We start from the raw sequence: 23,512 nt of genomic DNA, 5'->3' as shown, positions 1-23,512 counted from the left end.
AACAAGACATTGATTTTAAAACGCAACACAGATTTAAGATGTCATTTTCAACTTCCGTTTCCAAAAATAACTTATCACAAGGTCAGGATTTAGGTTGAGGGCAATATCATCATATATGGATGTGAATGTCAAGTTGATTATAATTTAAGGTACATGGTTTGATACCGTTTTTTTACAAAATAACGCTAATATTATTTGCAACAGACAACACAACCATTTGCAGATTGTAGAGATTTAACGTGACGGTACCCAAATTGCACCTATTTAGACAGTTTTTTCAACTACGTATTTTTATGATGAAGACAAAAAAAATCATTTTGTGTTTATTTTGTAGCCGTATCCTTCTTTATTATATTGGTACACCAATTTGATTTTCAATCCATATGGAATCATAGAAAAATTAGTCTGAACTAACCTCCAAACCATCAATGATTCTGTTATGAGGAGTACCCAAATTGCATCCATGCTTAAATTTGCATCGTCAAAAGTCGAATAACAGAGCTTTTGTTTAATTTTTTTAAATATTTTGAACAATTGGATATTTTTCCATGCTTACTCTTCATTTTTTAAGAAATGGTTACTTGGAACATATTGTATTTGCTAATTTTAAACAGATAACGTTTTGATGACGTCGCATGGCGACGTTTCGGTACATTTTGCTTTTTCAGTAAACACTTCATCTGTTGATAAATACTGTGAACGTTTTTGTGTATATCAAAATATGTTTACCTATGTTGAACGACGTGCATAGTATAAAATCATAAAAATACAAATTGTTTAGTCTCTAGAAAATTTTGTAAGATTTCTGCTGCTATTTTTGCTAAATAGGTGCAATTTGGGTACTCGGTGCAATTTGGGTAGCGTTACGTTACTTTTCATGACTAGTTTTAGTAATTTTACTGCAACAGTATCTGCGTATACGTGGTCTGATAACATCTGTGAAGAAGAACTTGTAGCACTGGTTTATTCTGCTGATTTGATGAAGATTAAGCCAGTGCTTACACCGGCCGAAGAGAGAAAACTGAAAGCTGATCAGTATTGTGACAAATTAAAGGCATCCAAAGGTTACCTTTTTATAAAAAAAACAACATTAATTTTGCAAAATACCTTCAGCTCAAATAAAAAAAAATATAAGATATACGGACAGCCTACACTATATAAATTATGTCCCTGAGGTCATATGTTATAGGACTACCAACATTCGATGTTTTGATAAGTTTTCTTTTAAATTAATTAATAACTTTGTTCAAGTACAAAGTTAATGTTTGTTGTTTTAACTCAACAGCAAACAGGTGATTATTGATGTTTTATTCTTCAAAAACTTCATTAGAAACAACAAAGCCCTTACCCAAGCTGTTGTGTAACAATGAGTCAATTAAAAGAATTAAAACGGAAAACTATGAATCCCTTTCAAAAATTCATGCAAAATAATTAGCAATTGAAGGTGTTTTTTTTAGGAAAGTTTAAACAGCGTTAAACCAACAATCCTGCAAAATGCTCAACTGGTTAAAAAATGCATAAAAAATATCCAATACCTCATATATAATTAAAAATACACATTTAGTTGAGAGAAAAAAATATATACATCAACTCTATAGAATGTCAATAAAATTAAGTGATGCTTCTTGCATAAGTACTGAATAAATTTTTGGACAACCCATTCCTTATTTTTACTGTTTTTGCTTAAAATACTGTTAAAAATATATATTACACAAATCTTACATGGGTGCCCAATTGACTATATCAAGTGCCGATTTGACCAAGTGCCAATTTAACCAGTAGCCAATTTGACTAGAATTTGTTTTACTAGTCCAAATAATTATGACGTCTGGCAAGACTATTTTACTTTTTTTCTGGGACACCTTCCTGTCATGGGAATGCGTCCCAGAGACATCTGGCAAAAGACGTCAGAATTATTTGGACTATAGTTTTACATAGACATATATGGTCTCTGGTTTTACTTTTGAATTTATCCATAATTTAATACCTCAGTTAACATGTTTAAAGTCATTATCCAACTGGTACCTTTTCCTGGAAAAAATTGACGAAAGAAAGCAAACATGTTCACTTAACAATGTCTTATTTGCCTACATGTTTTCCCCTGAATGACCCAAGGTCAACAGGCAGTTCATTTGTAAAATCGAGAGAGAAAAAAAGACTATATGGCTTTGCTTATTATTGAAGGTCGTAAGGTGACCTACAGTTGTTAATTTCTGTGTCAATTGGTCTATTGTGGAGAGTTGTTTCATGAGGGTACATAGTAATGGTGGTACTGTGATGAAAAAGTTTAGTATGTTATTGTACTTGAGCTAAAATGTGTATTCTTGTGGTTGTGTTGTGTTGTTAGGTTTCTAAGTTTCACTCATACACGGAAGACAAATGCCAAGTATACTCTTTAACAGGGTTACCCTTGAAATCTACTGGTGATTAAGGGAATCCTGCTCACATAAATAAATAAATGGATCCTGGAAGTGGTGTAGTCTGAACAAAGTCTTGTTTGTGAACATAAACACAAAGTTGAATAAAAGTTCAATACTGTATCATTAAAATCACATGACTATAACAAAGTTACAAGTATAACACAATGTACATTTAACTTCAGGCTCAACAATACAGGTCTCCTCTCTACTATATAAATGTTACTGTCCTCTCCTTACTATAAATTCTCTTTCTCCCATATCTCACGCTCTTTCTCTCTTTTATATGACTCCTACATGTACAAGCCTGTATACAAATATAGACTACTAGGGCTCTGGTAATCCGGGTGCTCCGGTGATCTGGGTTCTTAATATTCTGTGCTCCTTGCATAAATTTACTTGGGCACCAAAGAAATCTAAATATAACTCCTAATTTATATAATCTCTGATGATCTCTAACTACAAAATTTTTATTTTTTTTTATTGTAGCAGGTTTTTTTACACTACATTGTACATGTACATATACTAGGATACTCCCAATGTTGTCATTTTGTTAAGGGAGACACATACTTGCCAACTTCTCCATGGGGGATATATAGCAAAAGAGGACCTTATGCTTCTCTTATAATATATGAGTGCTTTTAATCTACAACTATAAGTTAAAATGAGTATGTATGTGCTTATTAAAATGACAATAAACCCTTTAATTCATTTGAATGATTGTTTGACATAAATTGTTTGAAGAGTTCAGTTTGCATGATAAAGAATTTCAAAATTCATGGCAATACCTCTGACATAAATGAGGAGGGTTGACAGATCAGGAGACAGATTTATACAAGGTCTTATAACCAAGGCCAGTACTATGCTCGTTCCTGACCTGGTTACTCATCTTGCTAGGTTGGGGGAACTAGCTGGTAGCTTTCATATGAATACATGTCAACGTAACACAGATTCAAAGTTCAATATATAATGTTTATTAAATCAGCATTCAGTATAGTTTATCAATCACAATAATCACATTAATCACATAAGTTCATGAGACATAATAAAACAGTATGTCTAATATAAATCCAAGTCTATAACACCAGTGTCCAATACGTGACTGTAAGGCAAGTCTCCCTAACTACATGGTCAACTAATATATATTGTATCATTATTCAATTTACATAACATTAATACTCAAATAGCTAATTTACATAATAATGCTTATTTATCTATATTCCCAAATATCAAGTCTTTGTGACATAACTTAAATCATCTTAAAAAGTAAGAAATCCTTTTTGTATATATATAACACTTCTTTAATCCTTAATTCTCTATTGTCATTTAGGCCTCAGGGGATTACATAATAATTTGCTTTACACTTATCTAAAATTGTGAAGATTTATATTAACTATTTATCAAGTAAATTATTTCTTAAGCTAGTGCTAAATATCTTAACTAATACTAAATTATAACAATTATTTGAATTCCACATTTTAACATTCTTGCATCTAAAATATACTGGTTATACCCTTCCCTTCGTCGCCAAGATTGCTCCTGCAATCTTCAATTAAAATACAAAATGCATCATAAAAAAAATATATAATATTTTACACATACTATATATAGCAACAATTGAATTACTGATTCCTGTTAATAAAATATAACAATATATTGTGAAACAATTGAATCACTGATTCCTGTCAATAAGACATTACATATAAAAAGTAAAAAAATAAAAATATGGTGAAAACAATTAATTTATGATTCCTGTAATAAAACATTACTAAGTTTATATATACATGTACATGTTCCTGGGTGGGGAATGGTCAAGTTTAGATTGTCCATATCAGGGAAGTTCTCTGAAGTTCACTAATATTGACAAGTCCAACTCTCACATTATTAATGACAATGAGCTCATTGGCATACTTCATGAAGTATTTCTAGGTGCATAAAGGGGCATAAAAATAGCAATATATAGCTGAAATATAAGATTATTAATATATTATTCATATCGGTCATCATCTGCAAGTTAAACACATAATTATTCAAATTATATCATCTGCTTATATAATGACCATAAGACATATTTAGACATATACATTTTTATATGATTAATCTGTGAATAATCTGGAAAGAAAATATATAATTAAAACAACAATAAAGCAATAGTAATGATCTCTATCAAAACAAGCAAGCATTTAAATAAGCAAATATAAGTGTCTTCTGTACACATATTCAATATAGACCATTAATTGCAACAGTACAATCTTCACATTTTTCACCATTGGTAGTCAAATACAAGTTACTAGTTTTCAACGATATTGTTTATACATCATGATACATGTCCACCTGGTTTCTTCTTTTGTTTGATCGTCATAGTAATTTTCCAGATATTACTACAAAATTTCATATCACATTGTCTTTTACTCTTCATCAATATTCATGATAGGTTAATAAAATGTCACTTCAGGTCACAAATCTCTGCTAATAAGTTTTATAATATCAAATAAATTTTCACTAGGTAATATGATATGTTCATCATTGTTTGTCTTTCTTTAATTTTAAATGCACAATTTGGTCACTTCTATGGGTCCACCATTTCTTTATCTGTGTGTCCACCATTTCTTCATTTTGTGGGTCCACCATTTCTTCATCTGTGGGTCCACCATTCCTTTATCTGTGGGTCCACCATTTCTTTATCTGTGGGTCCACCATTTCTTCATTTGTGGGTCCACCATTCCTTTATCTGTGGGTCCACCATTGGTAGGTTACTTCATGAATGTAAGTGCAACCAATATCATAATCATACATGACACCAATTAACCCTAATTTATCTCTTATCATAATTAATTCATTTGAATTGGGGAATTTTTATTTATTTATCTCTTAAATATTCACTAGAATACTACAATTTTAGGTCAGTAACTGAACTACCTATTTATAAACATTACAATAAATAACATACTACATGTAAGAATTTCTAATTCTCTTCCTTTTATATTTTATCTTAATTCCCTATACTTTCTCGTCTTATTTCTATTTATTTAGCAACTGTACGCCAGTTTATTTTGTACTTTCTTATTTAGTACTCCTTAATTATTTTATCTCTTTAGTAAAAAATCTTTAAGTCATAATAATAAAAAACACAGCTCAAAAATAGTGATGCCTATATACAATGTATGTATAGGGACCACTTGATAGTTCTATTTGTATCATTGATAAAGTACATTTTGTATAATCTGATTAAAATTGGTTTAAAAGTACATCAGTAGATGTGCCGTCTACCTGCAATATTTAAGGATCTAATAGAAAGAACTACTAATGTATTGAATACATTTGTCCAGCAGGATTAAATTAACAGACACTATAACTTCTGAAAATTGTGTACTTTAACCAGAAATTCAGAACAAAAATAACACTTTTCAACGATACAAAAGAATAAGCATTGTCACATTGCATTTATGAATGCTTATAATACTACTTGAATATCTTTAGTTATAACATCTCATCCACTCATCTTCATATTTATCTTGAAAAATTTTAAGAAGTCCCGGAGGACAAGTTTCAAAAGGCACCCATTCTGGATCATATATATGTCTTTGCTCATAGTGTATGAAACATTTTGGGACATTATTTTCTATTTTAAAATGTGTAATGTGTGAGCCTGTAACAAAACATGCTGGTCCCATTTCTTTTGTTTGTGAATTTCCTGTAAGGGTCAACATAATGTTATAAAACTGGTCACCATAAAAATAAGCAAGCAAATTTGTAAAAGCATGCTGATCTTCCCCATTTACTCTGTTTAAAGGTTGATAATGTGATATTCTATTATTTCTCAATATGGTTTTGACAAAAAATCTGTTATTTTCCAGTTTAACAGCTTGCACTGGAAATTTATCCCAATTTATTTTCGGTCTTTGTTTATATTTTACATCATTGTTTTGGTCTATTGCCGTTACATTTTGTGGTTCATTTGAAGGTTCAAAAAATTTATGTTTGTTTTCTAGTAATGGTCTTTTTCTCTTTTTACCAGTATGCGTTCTGTTTTCATGAAATTCTCTTCTCACATTCTCTGGGATTTTATCTTGGTGTACCCATTCTGTTTTTGACATGTTTTTAATTTTTATTTTGTAGCATAGTTTCTTGTTTACCCATGCCGATGATATAATCTTTTCAACATCATCAGGTGTAATTTGTATTTCTGTTGTAGCTTGTTGAGCAGTTTTATTTGTATTTTGCTTTTCATTTAAATTGTCAGGAAGCACTTTTTTACTTTGCTTTGAATTTTTAGATTGATCAGTTTTGTTTTGATTATTCCTGGGTGCATTTTTGGGTTGAGAATTAGACATTGTGTCTTGTGTTTGATTCTCTGTGTTTTCATTCTGGACTTGTTGATTTTCATCTTCATCATCCTCATCTTCTTCAAATAGATCATCATTATCATCTAGGAGGTAGTCAGGGCGGTCTGTTTTACTGTTGAATACTTTCAGACGACTTGCATTTACTAATTTCTTTGAGATTTTGTTATCGCTGTCCCTTCTTAGCTTAAAAGTATTACAGTCTGGGGGTCCAAGGTTTGTTATTGTAAATGGGCCTGTCCACCTAACTTTTAATTTTGGACTTTCACCTTTTTTAACCTTTTTACAAAATAGCATTACTTTGTCACCAGGTAAATATGTAGGTTTTACTGCTCTTTTGTCATGCTGTGTTTTGTATTTTGCTTGTGCTCTTTTTGTGTTTTCTGCAGCAACATCCCTTGTTAATAGGAGGTCCTTAATAAATTTATTGAGGTATTCTCTGTGGTTTTTAGGCAATGTTGACTTTGGAATTAAGGCAACATCAATAGGTGCTCTCATTTCTTGTCCAAAGAGAAGGTGAAAAGGTGAGTACTGAGTAGACTGAGTAGCTGGTGTCATTCTATAAGCCATCATTATAGGTGCTATATAGTTTGGCCAATCTGTCTGTTTTTCCAGTTGAGCTCTCAATGATTGGACGATAAACGAGTTCATCCGTTCACACGCTGCATTAGTTTGTGGATGATATGCACTTGTATAGTGGCGTTTGATTTGGAGAAGCTCACATAAAGCTGCAACAAGCTTCGAAAGAAAATTGGCTCCTTGATCAGACACAATACAGCGGGGTGCACCAAAACGAGCAATTATCTCCCTAAAAAGGATGCTGGCGACTTCTGTTGCTTCTTGTGTCCTCATGGGAAAGGCTTCACACCATTTGGATCCGCTATCAACCACTAACAGCAAGTAACGATATTTTTCTGGAGTCTCTGGGAGTTCTAAAATATCCATGTGCCATCTGGAAAAAACTTCTTCTATTGGCATTGGTTTTAATGGCACTGGATGGCTGTGTGTATCTCTTTTAGATCTTTGGCAGATTTCACACGTCTTAATGTATGTCTTGATATCTGTATACGGCATGTTTGGCCAGTAGTATCGTTGACGTACAGCTTCATATGTCCTTTCTTCTCCTTGGTGACATCCAACAATATTATCATGGAAAGCTTCTAGTACCTCCTTCCGTAGGGTTCTTGGTATTGCCAGCTGCTTAACCATGTTCTGGCCTTTTGGTAGACTTCTTGACCTTGCATTAAAAAAATGATAAAGTATGCCATTATCAATTTCATAATGGAAGGCTTTCGCATCCAGTTGTCTAGCTTTCTGTCTTTCTTGAGGTAATTGGCCTTCTAATTTGTAACTAAAAATTTCAACAAAATCTGGGCAATGTCTTTGAAGGTGCCGAAATGTTTTACGTTTCTTAAACTGTTCTGGGTCAATGTTTTCTAATGTTTCATCATCCTCATTACCAGTATCTGTTATTGTAAGAATGTTTGGTTGCTGTTCGTCATCTCCTTTATAATCAAATGTTATGATTTCGTACTTCTTATTGCTCATGGCTGCAACTGTTTGTTCAATTTCATTCTGCGGAAAATTTTCTGGGCCTATCTTTTCATACTCTCTTCTTGACAGGGCGCGCATCTGCATTATTTTTCTTCCCAGGTCTATGCATTATTTCGAAGTCATATCCTTGAATTTCAAGTGCCCATCTACCTAGTCTCCCTTGTATATTTTTAATTGTATCTATCCAACGAACAGTTATATTATCTGTATAAACTGTAAATTTGTGTGAGGCCAAATATGGATTAAAATGTTTTATTCCCTCTTTAAGTGCTAACCCTTCTTTTTCGTTTATGTGCCATTTTTGTTCATTCTTATTCAGTGATCTACCACCATAGGCTACGACATGTTCAAGTTTTGTGTTTGGATTTAATTGTCCAAGGACATAGCCAATAGCATAATCAGAAGCGTCCACTGACAACACAAATGGTTTCTCAAAGTCTGGGAACACTAAGATTGGAGCTGAGACGAGGCTGTGCTTCAATGTTTCGAAAGCTGCTTGACAATCTTGTGTCCAGATGTATTTCTTATTTTTCTGAGTTAATTGTGTAAGTGGAGTTACAATTTTTGAGTAATTGTGCACAAATTTTCTGTAGTAATTGCATAATCCTAAGAAACTACGTAATTGTTTGATATTTTTAGGTATTGGGTATGTTTGCACAGCAGATGTTTTTTCAGGGTTTACTTTAATACCATTTTTGGACAAAATATGACCTAAATAATGTACTTCTTCTTTTGCAAAATGACATTTTGTTGGATTTAGTGTAAGATTTGCTTGTTTTAGTTTGTCAAAAACTAATTGTTAATGTTTTAAATGTTCTTCAAAATTTTTACTAAAAATCAAAATGTCGTCTATGTATACTAAAGCAACTTTCCAGTTCAATTCTTTTAAAACTTTTGTCATGAGCATTTGAAAAGCCATTGGTGCATTTGTTAACCCGAAACTCATTCTTTTGAATTGGTAAATACCTTGATGTGTTACAAATGCAGATTTGTGCTTTGTTTCTGGATCTAAGGGTGTCTGAAAAAATCCACTCATGAGATCCAGTACTGAATATATTACAGCTTTTGAATTAGCAACTGTGTCGAAAACATCATCTATCCTAGGAATACTAAATTTTGCCCTTAATGTGCATTTGTTGAGCCTACGATAGTCTACCGCGAACCTATACTCTTGCTTTGCATCCATATTACTTTTCTTTTTGCGAACTAATACAATTGGGGACGACCATGGAGAGTTTGATTCCTCTATAATGTCATTTTTTAACATAATATCAATATGTTTTTCTGTTTCTTCCCTCATTTGTGGTGTTTGCCTGTAGGGCATTGATTGTACAGGTGGCGCATTACCTGTATCAATTCTGTGATAGTGGTAACTAGTTTTACCCAACTCTGTAATGTCTTTAGAAAAAACGTTTCTATTCCTTGTCAAGAGTTCAGTTAACTGTTTTCTTTGATTTGCATTTAAGTTTTCATTCATTTTTATTACTTGGATTTATATTAGACATACTGTTTTATTATGTCTCATGAACTTATGTGATTAATGTGATTATTGTGATTGATAAACTATACTGAATGCTGATTTAATAAACATTATATATTGAACTTTGAATCTGTGTTACGTTGACATGTATTCATATGAAAGCTACCAGCTAGTTCCCCCAACCTAGCAAGATGAGTAACCAGGTCAGGAACGAGCATAGTACTGGCCTTGGTTATAGTCTTGTTTCCACAAATTTGACACAAATTGTTTGAAGAGTTCAGTTTTTATGAACATCATAATGCAAGTCAAATAAGTGTGTGTAAAAATAAAATGTTGGAAAAAGTCAGTATGTTGCCAGAAAATGTTATGCACATCTGACTACAGTTATTCTGTGTCCAAAACCTATTACCAATGTATGTGTCAAATATTTAATTACAATCTAAATTCAGACCTGTATATATACGCGTATATTTTATCCATTTTGCCCCAACTGTTCATGATTGAAACTCTGCTGATGTATCCAGCTGCGTTTGGCGAAGCAATTTTTTGGTGTTTGGTTGGGTTGTTATCTGACTTTGACACATTCCCGATTTTCATTCTCAATTTTATTTTTAAAGAAGTTCTTAACAAATTATATTCATTAAAATATTCATACATTAGATTAGAAAGGCAAATTGCTCTTTTGGATTTTTCTGTAAAGCCTGTGAGACATATCTTTATTCAATATTACAGACAAGCATGAGAGGATAGTATAAAGATTACAGAAAGAAAAAAAACAGATCTTGGGATTGCATGGAAAAACAATCAAAAACAGTTTAGACATGGAATCTTCTCCCAAAACAGTTTTCTTCCAAGACATGAAGGAGGACACTAGTCATGATGAGAAAAATGGTCTTTTTATTGAAAACCAAGAAGAAATTCCTGAAACATTTCAACTGTATGACAAAGAAGGTTTAGTTTCATTTAAATGATTAATGTTTAATATTATGTTCTACTACTAATAAACTGTTGAAGTTAGTAAAATGATAGCACTTCAGAAAGAAAAGCTATAACTCATAATAATCTATTTCTTTTCTTTATGTAAAACTAATAGTATTTTTTTATGCCCCACCTACGATAGTAGAGGGGCATTATGTTTTCTGGTCTGTGCGTCCGTTCGTCCGTCCGTCTGTTCGTTCGTTCGTCTGTTCGTTCGTCCGTCTGTCCCGCTTCAGGTTAAAGTTTTTGGTCAAGGTAGTTTTTGATGAAGTTGAAGTCCAATCAACTTGAAACTTAGTACACATGTTCCTTATGATATGATCTTTCTAATTTAAATGCCAAATTAGAGTTTTGACCCCAATTTTACGGTTCACTGATAGAAAATGATAGTGCAAATTTCAGGTTAAAGTTTTTGGCTTCAGGTTAAAGTTTTTGGTCAAGGTAGTTTTTGATGAAGTTGAAGTCCAATCAACTTGAAACTTAGTATACATGTGCCCTATGATATGATCTTTCTAATTTAAATGCCAAATTAGAGTTTTGACCCCAATTTTACGGTTCACTGAACATAGAAAATGATAGTGCAAATTTCAGGTTAAAGTTTTTGGTCAAGGTAGTTTTTGATGAAGTTGAAGTCCAATCAACTTGAAACTTAGTATACATGTGCCCTATGATATGATCTTTCTAATTTAAATGCCAAATTAGAGTTTTGACCCCAATTTTACGGTTCAGTGAACATAGAAAATGATAGTGCAAATTTCAGGTTAAAGTTTTTGGTCAAGGTAGTTTTTGATGAAGTTGAAGTCCAATCAACTTGAAACTTAGTATACATGTGCCCTATGATATGATCTTTCTAATTTAAATGCCAAATTAGAGTTTTGACCCCAATTTTACGGTTCACTGAACATAGAAAATGATAGTGCAAATTTCAGGTTAAAGTTTTTGGTCAAGGTAGTTTTTGATGAAGTTGAAGTCCAATCAACTTGAAACTTAGTATACATGTGCCCTATGATATGATCTTTCTAATTTAAATGCCAAATTAGAGTTTTGACCCCAATTTTATGGTTCACTGAACATAGAAAATGATAGTGCAAATTTCAGGTTAAAGTTTTTGGTCAAGGTAGTTTTTGATAAAGTAGAAGTCCAATCAACTTGAAACTTAGTATACATGTTCCCTTTGATAAGATCATTCTAATTTTAATGCCAAATTAGAGAATTTATTCCAATTTCACAGTCCTTTAAACATAGAAAATGATAGTGTGAGTGGGGCATCCGTGTACTGTGGACACATTCTTGTTTCTTGTATAATAAATGATATGATAAATGTTATTTTTGTCCAATAGGGGCAGGCCGGGTAAATATATTTTATCCCAATTATTGATATAAATCTCAGTTTTTTGCAAATTTTCCACATAAAGTTTTTTATTTGATACTAAACTCTTTTACACTTCAAAAAGTTTCTAAATTTTTACTAGTTTGTTTGTCAAGTTGGTTCTTTCATATTTACTGTAAAAGCAGAAATTAATGTGATGTTTTTATTATTGTGAAAATGCTACAGAGTTACTTGCAATAATCTAATCTCGCATTTTGAAATTTTTTGTATGAATTAAACTGGATCTTTCTCAAATCGCAAAAAATTAAATCGCATTTCAGTCTACAATGACAAAAATGCAGTTATAAATGCACACAATAATTTTTGAATTTACAGTAACATCTTTACAATCGAAACTTATGTATCAACAACAAAGCAGTTTTCAAGAAAAATCTATAGACTTCAGAAATTGGAGATTTGACGATTGTGACGTCATCCCCTTTCAATATAGTAAATATATCATAACTTCTGGAATTTTATCAAGTTCACCAATCAAAAGTAAATTTATTACTTAGTAATATTCAGAACTTGGACTTATATTGGGGAACTCCTCTAATAATTAAGAAATTATAGAAATAATTGATAAATGAATCAATGTTTCCTTTTTGTTGAGCCTGCACTTTTGTTGCAGAAAAATCGACATAGTACAGTGATCCAGCGGCAGCATTAACTGACTTCCTTCAAGCTTAAGATTTCAGAGGGTAGAAGAATACTTCTTTTGGTGATTTTAAAGGGTGGTAAAAGTGTTGACCATGCATACATTTTTAGAACAAAGCACTGTATACAAACTGTACTTTAGTCAACACTTTGACACCCCAAAAAAATAACAATTCTTTTATAAGCAGAAACACTCTGCTAGATATGGTGTGTTTTTAGTACATGTACACATTTCTTTTATTACAGAAGAAACCAATATAAATGAAAATGATGATAACCCAGAATGCAATGTGGTTATTGAAAGTTCACATGTGACAGTTCCAGATGGAGGCTATGGATGGTTGGTTGTATTCAGTAGCTATATGGTGCATTTTATTATTGGTAATTCTGTGTTGGATACTGTGTAAATGTTGTAATTTGTGTGTACTTGTTTGTGGACAACTGTTTAAATAATTTTATGTTGCATATAGCACCCATACCCAAAACACTTCCTGACAGTATTTGTCAAAGGAGTAAGTTCATGAAGGGTTAAAATTGGCCCTAAGATCTTGATTTTTTTAATCAGTCTAAAATACTACAAATTTCACATAGAAATAATTTGGTCAAATTTTTAGTAAGACTTAACGGTTTTTAGCATAAATAACTGCCACCCAAAATTTTGTGTCTAGGGATTCAATATCATCAGTGGCAACTTTTGGTTACAAAACATTTTGGATCTTAGGTTGTGGCCAAAGGTTTCATCATGCTTTTAGGTCCCAAAAATACACAAAATCAATGCATTTGACAATATATCTAAAATAAGATGCTTTTTAAGCCAAAAATATACTCTTATGAAGAGATCCATTTTAACAAAGATGATAGATACATTTTTAAAAGAATCACATAACGGCCATTTTGAAAATTTATAATTAAGTTAAAAATCAAGGTCATTAAAACTAATATGAACCTTGTTCATTAAAACTGTGCACTGTAAACAAGAGGAAATTATTTTAAAGACTAATAACTAAAGTAATTCGATAGATGCTCATAAGGTAACATTGATTTAAGTGCATTATATAAAGGAAAATCCTGAAACTAAGATCAACCTAAAGTAATGGAATATGTGTCCTACACAATTCTATTTTTGAACAACTTAAAAAGTCACGCAGAGACATGTTTATAAAATCCGTGAAAATCATATGAATATATACCTGTTGCAATATTTATAATGTTCATGAAATATGGCAGTTTTTTTCCTGAACCAATAATTTTGATCTTTGTCATATTATTTAAGAATTGAATGCTTCTTTTTGTAACTTCATTAGGGTGTTAAAGTGTTGACCAAAGTTCTTTTTGTATGGAGGGCAGAAGCGCTTCATTCTAAATATGTGCTCAAGGTCAATGCTTTTACAACCCTATGAAGATACAAAAAGAAGCATTCAATATTTATAATTACATTTTTTAGCTAGGATCATGAAAACATGATTTTTTTCATGTTTTTATTTAATTTACCTGTGCACTTTATTGTGGGATGTTGTGTCATCATGAATGATTAATTTTACTGTGTAATGAAGTTGATTAGGGAATAATGTGAGATTGCAGTTAGCCAATCAAAATAATGTATTACAAATGTACAATGAAACATACATCTACTGTAATTATACACTATTCAAATACTATACAAGATACTCTTCATTAAAACAGTATTTATTTTATTTGAATGCAAATTTCAAGCGCTTTTTTTCTAAAAGAAAGCAAATAGATTTTTTTCTATTTTGCCATTATTATGAGACTAGACATAACCAAGTCTTACAAACAAGGGTATACAAATGGAAGCTAGTTTTTAACGACCTTGACTGGCTATACAGCCCTTGCACAGTCGACCCTGGCTTACGCCTTTTTGGGCATTTAATAATTTAAATTTTACCATATGGTAATTTAAGCAAGGGTATAGTACCATGTGTTTTAGGTTATAACATTAGGTAGGTCAATACTGATTTTCTATTATGAATGTCAAACTTACATTGCAGGTGGAGTAGAAAGGTCTGCTGGTCTATTATACCTACAGTTTTTTAATAGATATAATGAATCAGCAGCACTGACAGCTTGGCTCTGTGGTGTTGCCTCTGGTGTAAGGTTAATGTTAGGTAATTATTGTTCTATACAGTCAGGAGTCTACTTCGTCAAAATTATCTCCCCATTACGCCAGTTCATTTTCACAATCCTAGAAATGGAAGCCATTGTAGGGATGACGCACTACCAATATTGCTCTTGGAAACCGATAAATTTATCCACATTGCACCATTACGATCCTTATATGTCAGTTGTATTTTAAAAGACAAATGTATCAACTAGCTAATGAGCATCAGTTAATAATCTTGTCTGCATTGATTCAACTTAAAACTATTGTCTGGTTGGTTGTCAGGTGGAATTTTCGAAAATTCATAAGCATTTAAAAAAATTCTAATTAAATATTTCGTTGAAGGGCAGACTAGATTTTTTTAGTGTATGAAGACTATATACCCTAGTAATCACACACAAAAAAAAATAGAATTTTTCGAAGATATACATTTTCATCATCCAACTTGAAAGACTGTCGTCAAGTACTTTCAGTAAAAAAATAGCTATTCGAACACACCTTCTCAGTTTTTGTGACTCATTAGATAGGCATTTCACTTGACCCATATATTTCATCTTTTAGTACTGTGATTTTTTTGTGTTATAAAGTCAACCTGTAGCTTTAATATATAAAATTGATAGAATCTGAAGCGAGACGATATATGAAATATTCTTACTTTGTACAATATCAAGACAAAATACTCAACTCAAACACGCCGTAACATAAAAAGGTGCACTCGATTTTGTCTTTTCGATACAATTGTCACCCATTTTTTGGAATTTTTTCTTCAGTCACATAATGGAAGGGCAGACACGAAAATTACTGAACTAATAGACTGATATGTTTTCCGTCCCTGGTAATTTTTTCATAAAAATCGGAGGTTATGCATTTTCTTCATCCAACTTGAAAGATACCCATGTTGTCGACTCGATATCTAATTGTTCTGCTTAACTATGTACTAGATAATTTGAAAACTTATGCAAATGGTCTTTTATTTAATGGTGTTTTTAAAATAAAACACCTTGTAATTGAAAAGAAAATTGCAATTTTGTTTGTTTCTATTAACTTTTAAAAATTTTGTCACTATAGTAAACAATACAGTAAACATTTATCGCCTTCTCTAACAAAGAGCTTCGATTCTTTTGTTCTATTTCAACCTGGTTTCCGACTGTATAGTATAAAATTGAGCATGGAAAACGGGGAATGTGTGGAAGAGATAGCCAGACAAGATATCAGAAAACAGCCCAACTGCACCAATGGATCTTTAACATAGCAACAAAATCCTGCACCTTTAGGCGGGTTTCAACTTGCCCCTTAACAATAAAATATACTAGTTCAGTGAAAGGGACAGCACACTGAACTCAGAAATAGACAAATGAACCAAAATTAAAAAAAATCACACAAGACTAACAAAGGCTTGAGGTTCCTGAATTGGTAGTCAAAACAAATTATTTTTATGATTTTAGATTATAAAATAAATGTTTGAAATCTGTTTTTGACTATCTTGAAATGAATTTATATATATTAACTGTATGTATTACTTGAACTGTTTTTTTTTCAGGTCCACTGACAGGTGCTGTGGCTAATAGATTTTCATGTAGAGCTGCTGTGGTATGGGGAGGAATAATTACATGTATTTCCATGATAATATCAGGGTTTGCTCCAAATATTGCTTTCCTGTTTATCAGCTTTGGATTTTTAGGTGGTAAGATTTTTAACCGAGTGTGCTGCAATTGCCATTTCAGAGTTATACCCCCTTGATCATATTCAAAAATTATATATAAGATTATTGTTAAGAAAATTTACTGGAAAAAATAAAAAGTTTAGTCTCTACAAGTATATCCTAATGGTTGACTGAAGTATTTTAGTATGGTCATCACTTGATTTCCCCCACCTGGCAGTTAAACTGTTGATAAACCAGGCATCTGTTTGACAGTGTGGGACGTATTAATATGTGAAGGTATATATAGGGACATTAGACCCAATGCCCTTTGTAGTCTGTGTGTCACACTCTATTGGAAACCCTTGCAATAAATGACTGCATATGACCTGTTGTAATGCAAAATGTCTTCTGCTATCCAACATAATCTCATTTTTAGTTGGTTGTCCAAATTTCTAGGTCAACTTTAATAATTCATGAGTTTAAAGTGGTACATAACACTACAGGGAGATAACTCTTTAAAAATCATCAGAATGCGTTAATCACGTTATATTATTAAGGAAATATTAATATTCTTAATGATCAAAATTAGTGTTTGTCAAACTACTATGTATCCAGTGATTTTTTCCAATAAGGTGTGTGGTTCAAGTTTTTTGAAATTTTATATTTATAAGGTCAAAGTAAATTTTTTGTCAACATGTTTTGAAAATTAAACGAGCCAAATTTAATTTTATTCAAGGTGTTTGCTACCCCTTAACCTAATCTATCAATAAGCATTAAAAATATCTATGAAATATTTGCAACTTGACAAGCAACAAAGAATCACTATACAAATCCTACAAGTTTTATTGATGCATGAACATGGAGTTATTTAACTGACAATAATCATGACACATAATATCCACTAAGTCCTCGGTAAAATATCCAAAACAAAAATGGTTGCATTTTGCAGATATATCAGCCAGATTTGTGAAGCTGAACTGGACACAAAATATAATTTTCCACTTTCGATATAGAATTTGTGTTTAAGATTAATTGAAAATGTTAAAAGGAGTTTCTGTTCTTACTTTATTTTGTAATTTTCAGAACTGAATACAGATAATGAGAAGTTCAGTAATGATACCAGGTTTTATTTTTTGTTACAGGTATTGGAAGATCCTTAGCATACTGTCCAGCAGTTGTGATTGTTGGGTTGTATTTTCATAAAAAGCGTGGAAAGGCTGTTGGTATAGCCACATCTGGTGTAGGTTTTGGTACCTTTGTTATTCCACCAGTAATTAAACTTCTGTTTGATTATTATGGATTTACAGGAGCTTTTATATTGATTGGTGGAATAACACTTAACTTAACAATTTTTGGTATTATGATGCGACCATTGTCAGTTCACAGGAAAATAGAAGCAATTCAGCAAAGGTATTTTGACATAATTATATCTTACTAGAACACACCCGCGAAATTAAGGGCATTTAGAGCGTGGTTGAAAGTATGTACTGTTGAAGGATGAATTTTTGTTGAAGATTTTATAACTGGAGAATTTCAGGACAGGTATTAAAAGTAAAAGGTATTTGGTGACCAAAGTCAGTTATTTTTTGTTTTCTGTTTTTCTGTGTACTATGAACATACATATACTATAAATAAAGTGTATTCAATTTTATGACTGGAGAATTTCAGGAAAGGTATAAAAAGTAATAGGTATTTGGTGATAGGACATTTTTTTTAGCCCTCCCCCTATTTCCAAAGTCCTTTTTTTTCTGTTTTTCTGTTTACTATGAACATACATATACTATGAATAAAGTGTATTTGCTATTTACTATCCATCCAAGTCTACTTTCCTAGGCAATATAGTCATTATAGGGACTCCATATATAATAAATATCAGTGACAGCCACGGATAGTAAACTTGGAATTGATAGTTAATAGCAAATACATTTTCTTTATAGTATATGTATGATCATAGTATACAGAACAACGTGGAGTAACTGTCCTGTTCCCAAGTAATTATGAAAATTATTTGTGATTTAAAACAGTCCGAAACAGAAGTCTTGTCTATGACTTAAAAGTTTGCCCGTTGATGAAAACAATATCTGGACACCTTGTTTTCGTTTTTCTCCCAAAATAACCCAAACAAAATACTCATAAGCAGGGATGACAAATGCGACTTTTCATGGTACCCATAGGACACAGAGTTACGATGATTGGTTTATTGTGGAAGGAAGAGAAGCGACACACAAAATGAGGTCTTCTCGTTTAATACAAATGTAGTATAGATAACATTTAATTAAAGTTTTTGAAAGTCATTTGGTTAAGAAAGTGGTGTTTCTAATCTCCATCTGACATTGACTTTTGATTTTGGTTAGTAAAGTATGTTCATTCTCAATGGTGTAATATGTCTTTGTAATAGTATTGATGTTTTATTTTCAATATCCCCGCATTTGTTTTGAACATGTTTGTTTTTCTATGACTATCCAGGCTAGATTCACAGTCAGGGGTACTACTTGTAAGTCAAGTAATTTTTGCTTACTTGAAGAAGTAAATACTAATAACGGGTATACTTATATAAGTTAATTTGTAAGATACTAATATAGGAGTGTATTTTATTTACTTGTATAGGTAAATTGATTTATTGGCTTAGTTATGTCGCTTAGATGTTCAGATTGTTTTACTTATCCCAGTAAAATAGTCATCCTATCTTCTTTTCTTGAATTTCTAAGGACTTCTTTGCTTTAATAGAATTTTCAATTGTCTGTTCTTCGCAGATGTCTTTACTTATCATTAAGGTGGTACCCAACACTTTGACTAAAATTAATTTGGCTCGTTTAATTTTCTTCAAATTTTGACGAAGTATTTACTTTGACCCTTTGACAAAAATATAAAAATTTCAAAAAATTTGAACCAACTGTTTTATCAGAAAAATTACACTGGTTATATGGCAGTTTGATGAACACTTATTTTGATCATTGAGAAGCTTGATATTCCCTTAACAACTCAATGTAATCAAAACGTTTAGCTGATTTTACAGAGTTATCTCCCTGTAGTGTTAGGCACCACCTTAAACGATAATCTCATTTGTTTGTTTTCTTCAGAACACTGCTCATTTGCAATCCCCCAAGGGGAAAGTTTTGAAAGCCTTGCACAATTACTTAAGATCTTTGCGCAATTAGTTTCTTTTTTGAATCAATGTGATGAAAAATTGAACTCTACAAAAAAATTATGAGCTAACCTCAGAAAAATTGTTAAAGGTATGTTTTTACATCTCAAAACTTAAGAATTTAAGGGATTGTAAATACAAATTACTTACAGTTATACAAGTAAATTTTTATAAAAATTAAGGGGAGATTATTCAAACATTATAAACTAAATAAAATTTACTTATATATGTATGTTAATATTAACTTCTGTAAGTAAATAAAGATAACTTGTAAAAGTAGTACCTGACTGATTCAGCTGTCGAGATTTCAGAAATATGAAATTAATGTTTTCTTAAATCATGACATGTTTTATTTGTAGGAAAGCTGAAGAGTTGATAGTTACAGATGTAGAAATTAAAATACTTCCCAAGTCTGAAAGATTAGATGCTAACCTATATGATAGCATAGACTTCACTATACCTGTGCTCCAAGAAAATGAGAGAATCAAGAAAAATAATTCATTTAGTAATCTTAAAAGAAGGATCTCCTCGGTTGTGACGTTTACAAAATCAAAACAAAGTAAACCCAAAGAAAGAACAAAGAAGAAACTCTTTGAATTTTCTCTTCTTAAAGATTTCAGATTCTCATGCTTTTGTATTGCCATTTTGCTTTTCACATTGGCATTTCAGTCTGCATTTGTCTTTTTGCCAGCATATGTAAAACAGGTAGGCGGAAATGACACAAAGGCAGCTTTCTCTATTGTCATAGCAGGTGTATTTGATGGAATAGGAAGAATATTATCTGGAATTATTTTAGACACGAAGAAAATAAAACCGTATAGAATTTACATTTACAATAGTATCATGTTTATTATTGGTGGTGTGTCTTTTGTCATTCCAAATTTAACTGATTTTGTGTCCATTGCTATTGCATGTGGAGTTTATGGGGTTTTAGTTGGATCTTATATTTCACAGAAATCTGTAGTAATAGTAGATTTACTTGGACCTGCAAAATTAACTTATTCATTTGGAATCATGATCCTTTTCCAAGGAATAGGAATGTTGATTGGACCAACAATAGGAGGTGAGTGGCTATTTATTGTTAAAATATTGATACAAAACATTTTATTTTAACTGTAGGCATACATGTATATCAATGCAAAAAAATATCAAGAGCTTTTTACAAATTCAATATCATATATACATAACTTAAAAAAACCACTTTAAGATCAAAGATTCTGTATTTCAAATCTATACTTTCTAAACTTTCGGCTTAAGTATGTTGTTCACTAACTCTATGCTGAAAAATAAGTCATTTCAATTTTGTTTTAAGTGATGTAATATCAAGAGCATATGAGACCTACAAACAAGTCTTGAAAGACTAATATTTACACATATATTGCAATTGTTGAAGATTTGAAAAAAATATTGCTGAATGAAACATTTATCATTTGAACATTGTTACACCATTCTTATCATATGGCTTATAATTTTACTTTCTTTTACAGGCTTTCTTAAAGATATTAATGGAAAATATGACTACTCGTTTTATTTTGGTGGAGGTGCCATGTTAGTTGGTGCTATTATCTTACTCCTTTCAAATGTAAGTCATTTCTTGATGGTGAAGAGGGAAAAGAAAAAGACACAGCAATAGGACAATTTAAATGACATTAGTACTGAGTTGTCTTTTAATGGTACAGGTGAAATATCAAAAATACATTTTATATTGTACTAAGTGCTCAAATGTAAGGTTAAAAGAATTAACAGAAAAATATTGAAAAAATATTTGAAAGTAAGAAAAAAGCATTAAATGAATTCAAAATCAAAATATCAGACCTAAAAACAAGATATGTTTTCAATGTCGATTTTTTTAAAGACCTTTTTAAATATTTTTTATTTTTTATTTGTAGTCCAGGAATAATTTGTAACATGCACATTCCATGTGAACTTTTTTCTGTTTCTTATCATTTGAAACCTTCAGGCTTTATCATGGTTGTGTGAAATGTCCTGTATATACAAATTCATTTTTCCATTTGCATAATATGTTATTCAACAGGATATAGATGATGGCCAATGGGTAGGCATATGATTTAGTTCACTATAACATTTTCATCTACTTAATATTGTATTTTCTACAATTGTTCATTTTATGTACCATGTACATTCTAAAAAACTGACCTGACACTTATAACTTGCATTCATGTATTTACATATGTTTTTATTTAAATTCAATTATTGCTAAATGATCATTTTAATTAAAAAATAATGAAAAAATAAAACTGAATTAAATATTCTTTGGAATTCATCCAGACTGTACCAGTAGATATTTATCACTAAAGGAAGGACTAGTTTCTGACACAGTACTGATGTAATTAACCATGACATTTTATCACCAGTGTTATTAATATTTTCATCCCAAATAAAATGAAAAACTAGTTTTGCATTCAATTACATAGAAACATTGTGAAACAAAAATAATGATGAATATAGCTTTTTAATTTGAGGTCTAGTACCTTACAAGTACTAGGATGATGATCAAGTTTGTTATTTTTTTAGAAGGGCATTTATTTGTTATACATGTATATTTATTGTTAAGCATATTCATATTTCTTATTAACAATTTGTTATGTTTAAAATGTAATGTATCATGAAGGTTGTAGAAATCTAGCTTTTTTCCACCCTTATCCAAGTCACACATTTTCTAGTCAAAATTTCATATTTGGATTTTACGGCCAACAGTTTTAAAAAGTATTATTTTTGGAAAGACTTCTTGTTTTGAAAATCAACCTATTCAGTTTTATACTTTGATTATTTCACAATTAGCATATACATCTTGTTAATGACTGGAAACATAGCACCTTTGTCAATAAACAAATCATAATGGTTACAATACTACTTATTTTACTTGGATTTTTAATTGAAACCTTTTGCTATATGTTTCCTTATGTTCACAAATGTGAGTGACATCCAAAGTTCAAGGTTTTTTGTAGCATATTTTGTGAACCTGAAACTGCTTCATATAGTAAAGTGCTTTGTTGTTATAACCTCCCTGGCAGATCCGGGGGGTTGGAACCCCCCCCCCCCCTCCCCTTTTTTTTTTGCCAATCAATGCATTTGAATGGGAGCATATAGTTGGAACCCCCCCCTTTACTCTGGGTTGGGAACCCCCCCCCCCCCCCCCCCCCCCCCCCCCTTTTTCAAAATGCTGGATCCGCCCCTGCCTTCCAATAATCTTTCATTGAGTGGATATGTTTTATTATTTAAACTTATGATATTTTATTGTTAGTTTTAACTGTTCTTCTATTCATGTGAATGTCTAATGTTATATAAAGTGTTCTTCTATTCATGTGAATGTCTAATGTTATATAAAGTGTTCTTCTATTCATGTGAATGTCTAATGTTATATAAAGTGTTCTTCTATTCATGTGAATGTCTAATGTTATATAAAGTGTTCTTCTATTCATGTGTATGTCTAATGTTATATAAAGTGTTCTTCTATTCATGTGAATGTCTAATGTTATACAAGTGTTGACAAAATATTGAATCTGCATAGACTTGCCGCTCCCTGATAAAATGTATATTGAATATATTCTGGTGCTAAATGATTTAAATGATTTAAAAGATATTGAATTCCAGGGTGATTAGATCTCATTTTGAAAATGAAGGTAAATGTATTTATATATAGTGCTAGTCATGACATGTATTTTATGACAGATTTATAGTATAATAAAATGTATGCTGTTATTTAATCAAATTTTGAAAAATTTAATCGGATATATAACTTTTAGTGTAACAAGCAGTTATTATACCTCCATTCGACAGTTACTGA

The 23,512-nt window shown here is 31.3% G+C and overlaps 1 protein-coding gene across 2 annotated transcripts; it reads left to right on the top strand.

Moving 5' to 3' along the window:
* Positions 1-73: 73 nt before the first annotated feature.
* On the top strand, positions 74-22,576 carry LOC139512942 (monocarboxylate transporter 14-like). 2 transcript variants are annotated; one of them, XM_071300928.1, is made up of 8 exons: positions 74-149; positions 10,527-10,745; positions 13,045-13,179; positions 14,808-14,924; positions 16,458-16,601; positions 17,702-17,969; positions 20,064-20,767; positions 21,192-22,576. In XM_071300928.1, the coding sequence occupies exons 2-8, from the start codon at positions 10,616-10,618 to the stop codon at positions 21,335-21,337; spliced, it is 1,644 nt and encodes a 547-aa protein (XP_071157029.1). In that variant the 5' UTR covers positions 74-149; positions 10,527-10,615; the 3' UTR covers positions 21,338-22,576. The 2 variants fall into 2 exon arrangements, with proteins under 2 accessions (XP_071157029.1, XP_071157030.1); XM_071300929.1 differs by lacking the exon at positions 74-149 and having other exon boundaries at positions 10,608-10,745; positions 13,045-13,138.
* Positions 22,577-23,512: the final 936 nt, after the last annotated feature.

The sequence above is a fragment of the Mytilus edulis genome, chromosome 2 (genome assembly GCF_963676685.1).
Source record: "Mytilus edulis chromosome 2, xbMytEdul2.2, whole genome shotgun sequence".
Lineage (NCBI taxonomy): Eukaryota > Metazoa > Mollusca > Bivalvia > Mytilida > Mytilidae > Mytilus > Mytilus edulis.
This window is presented reverse-complemented; position numbering and strand designations above follow the sequence as displayed.

What these genes read in the sequence shown, in the direction of transcription:
- LOC139512942 (XM_071300928.1), top strand. Translation starts at nt 10,616, where the DNA reads ATGGAATCTTCTCCCAAAACAGTTTTCTTCCAAGACATGAAGGAGGAC. An exon ending in CAGCTTTGGATTTTTAGGTG is followed by an intron (nt 16,602 to 17,701) that starts GTAAGATTTTTA and finishes TTTTTGTTACAG; the next exon opens with GTATTGGAAGATCCTTAGCA. An exon ending in ATAGAAGCAATTCAGCAAAG is followed by an intron (nt 17,970 to 20,063) that starts GTATTTTGACAT and finishes TTTTATTTGTAG; the next exon opens with GAAAGCTGAAGAGTTGATAG.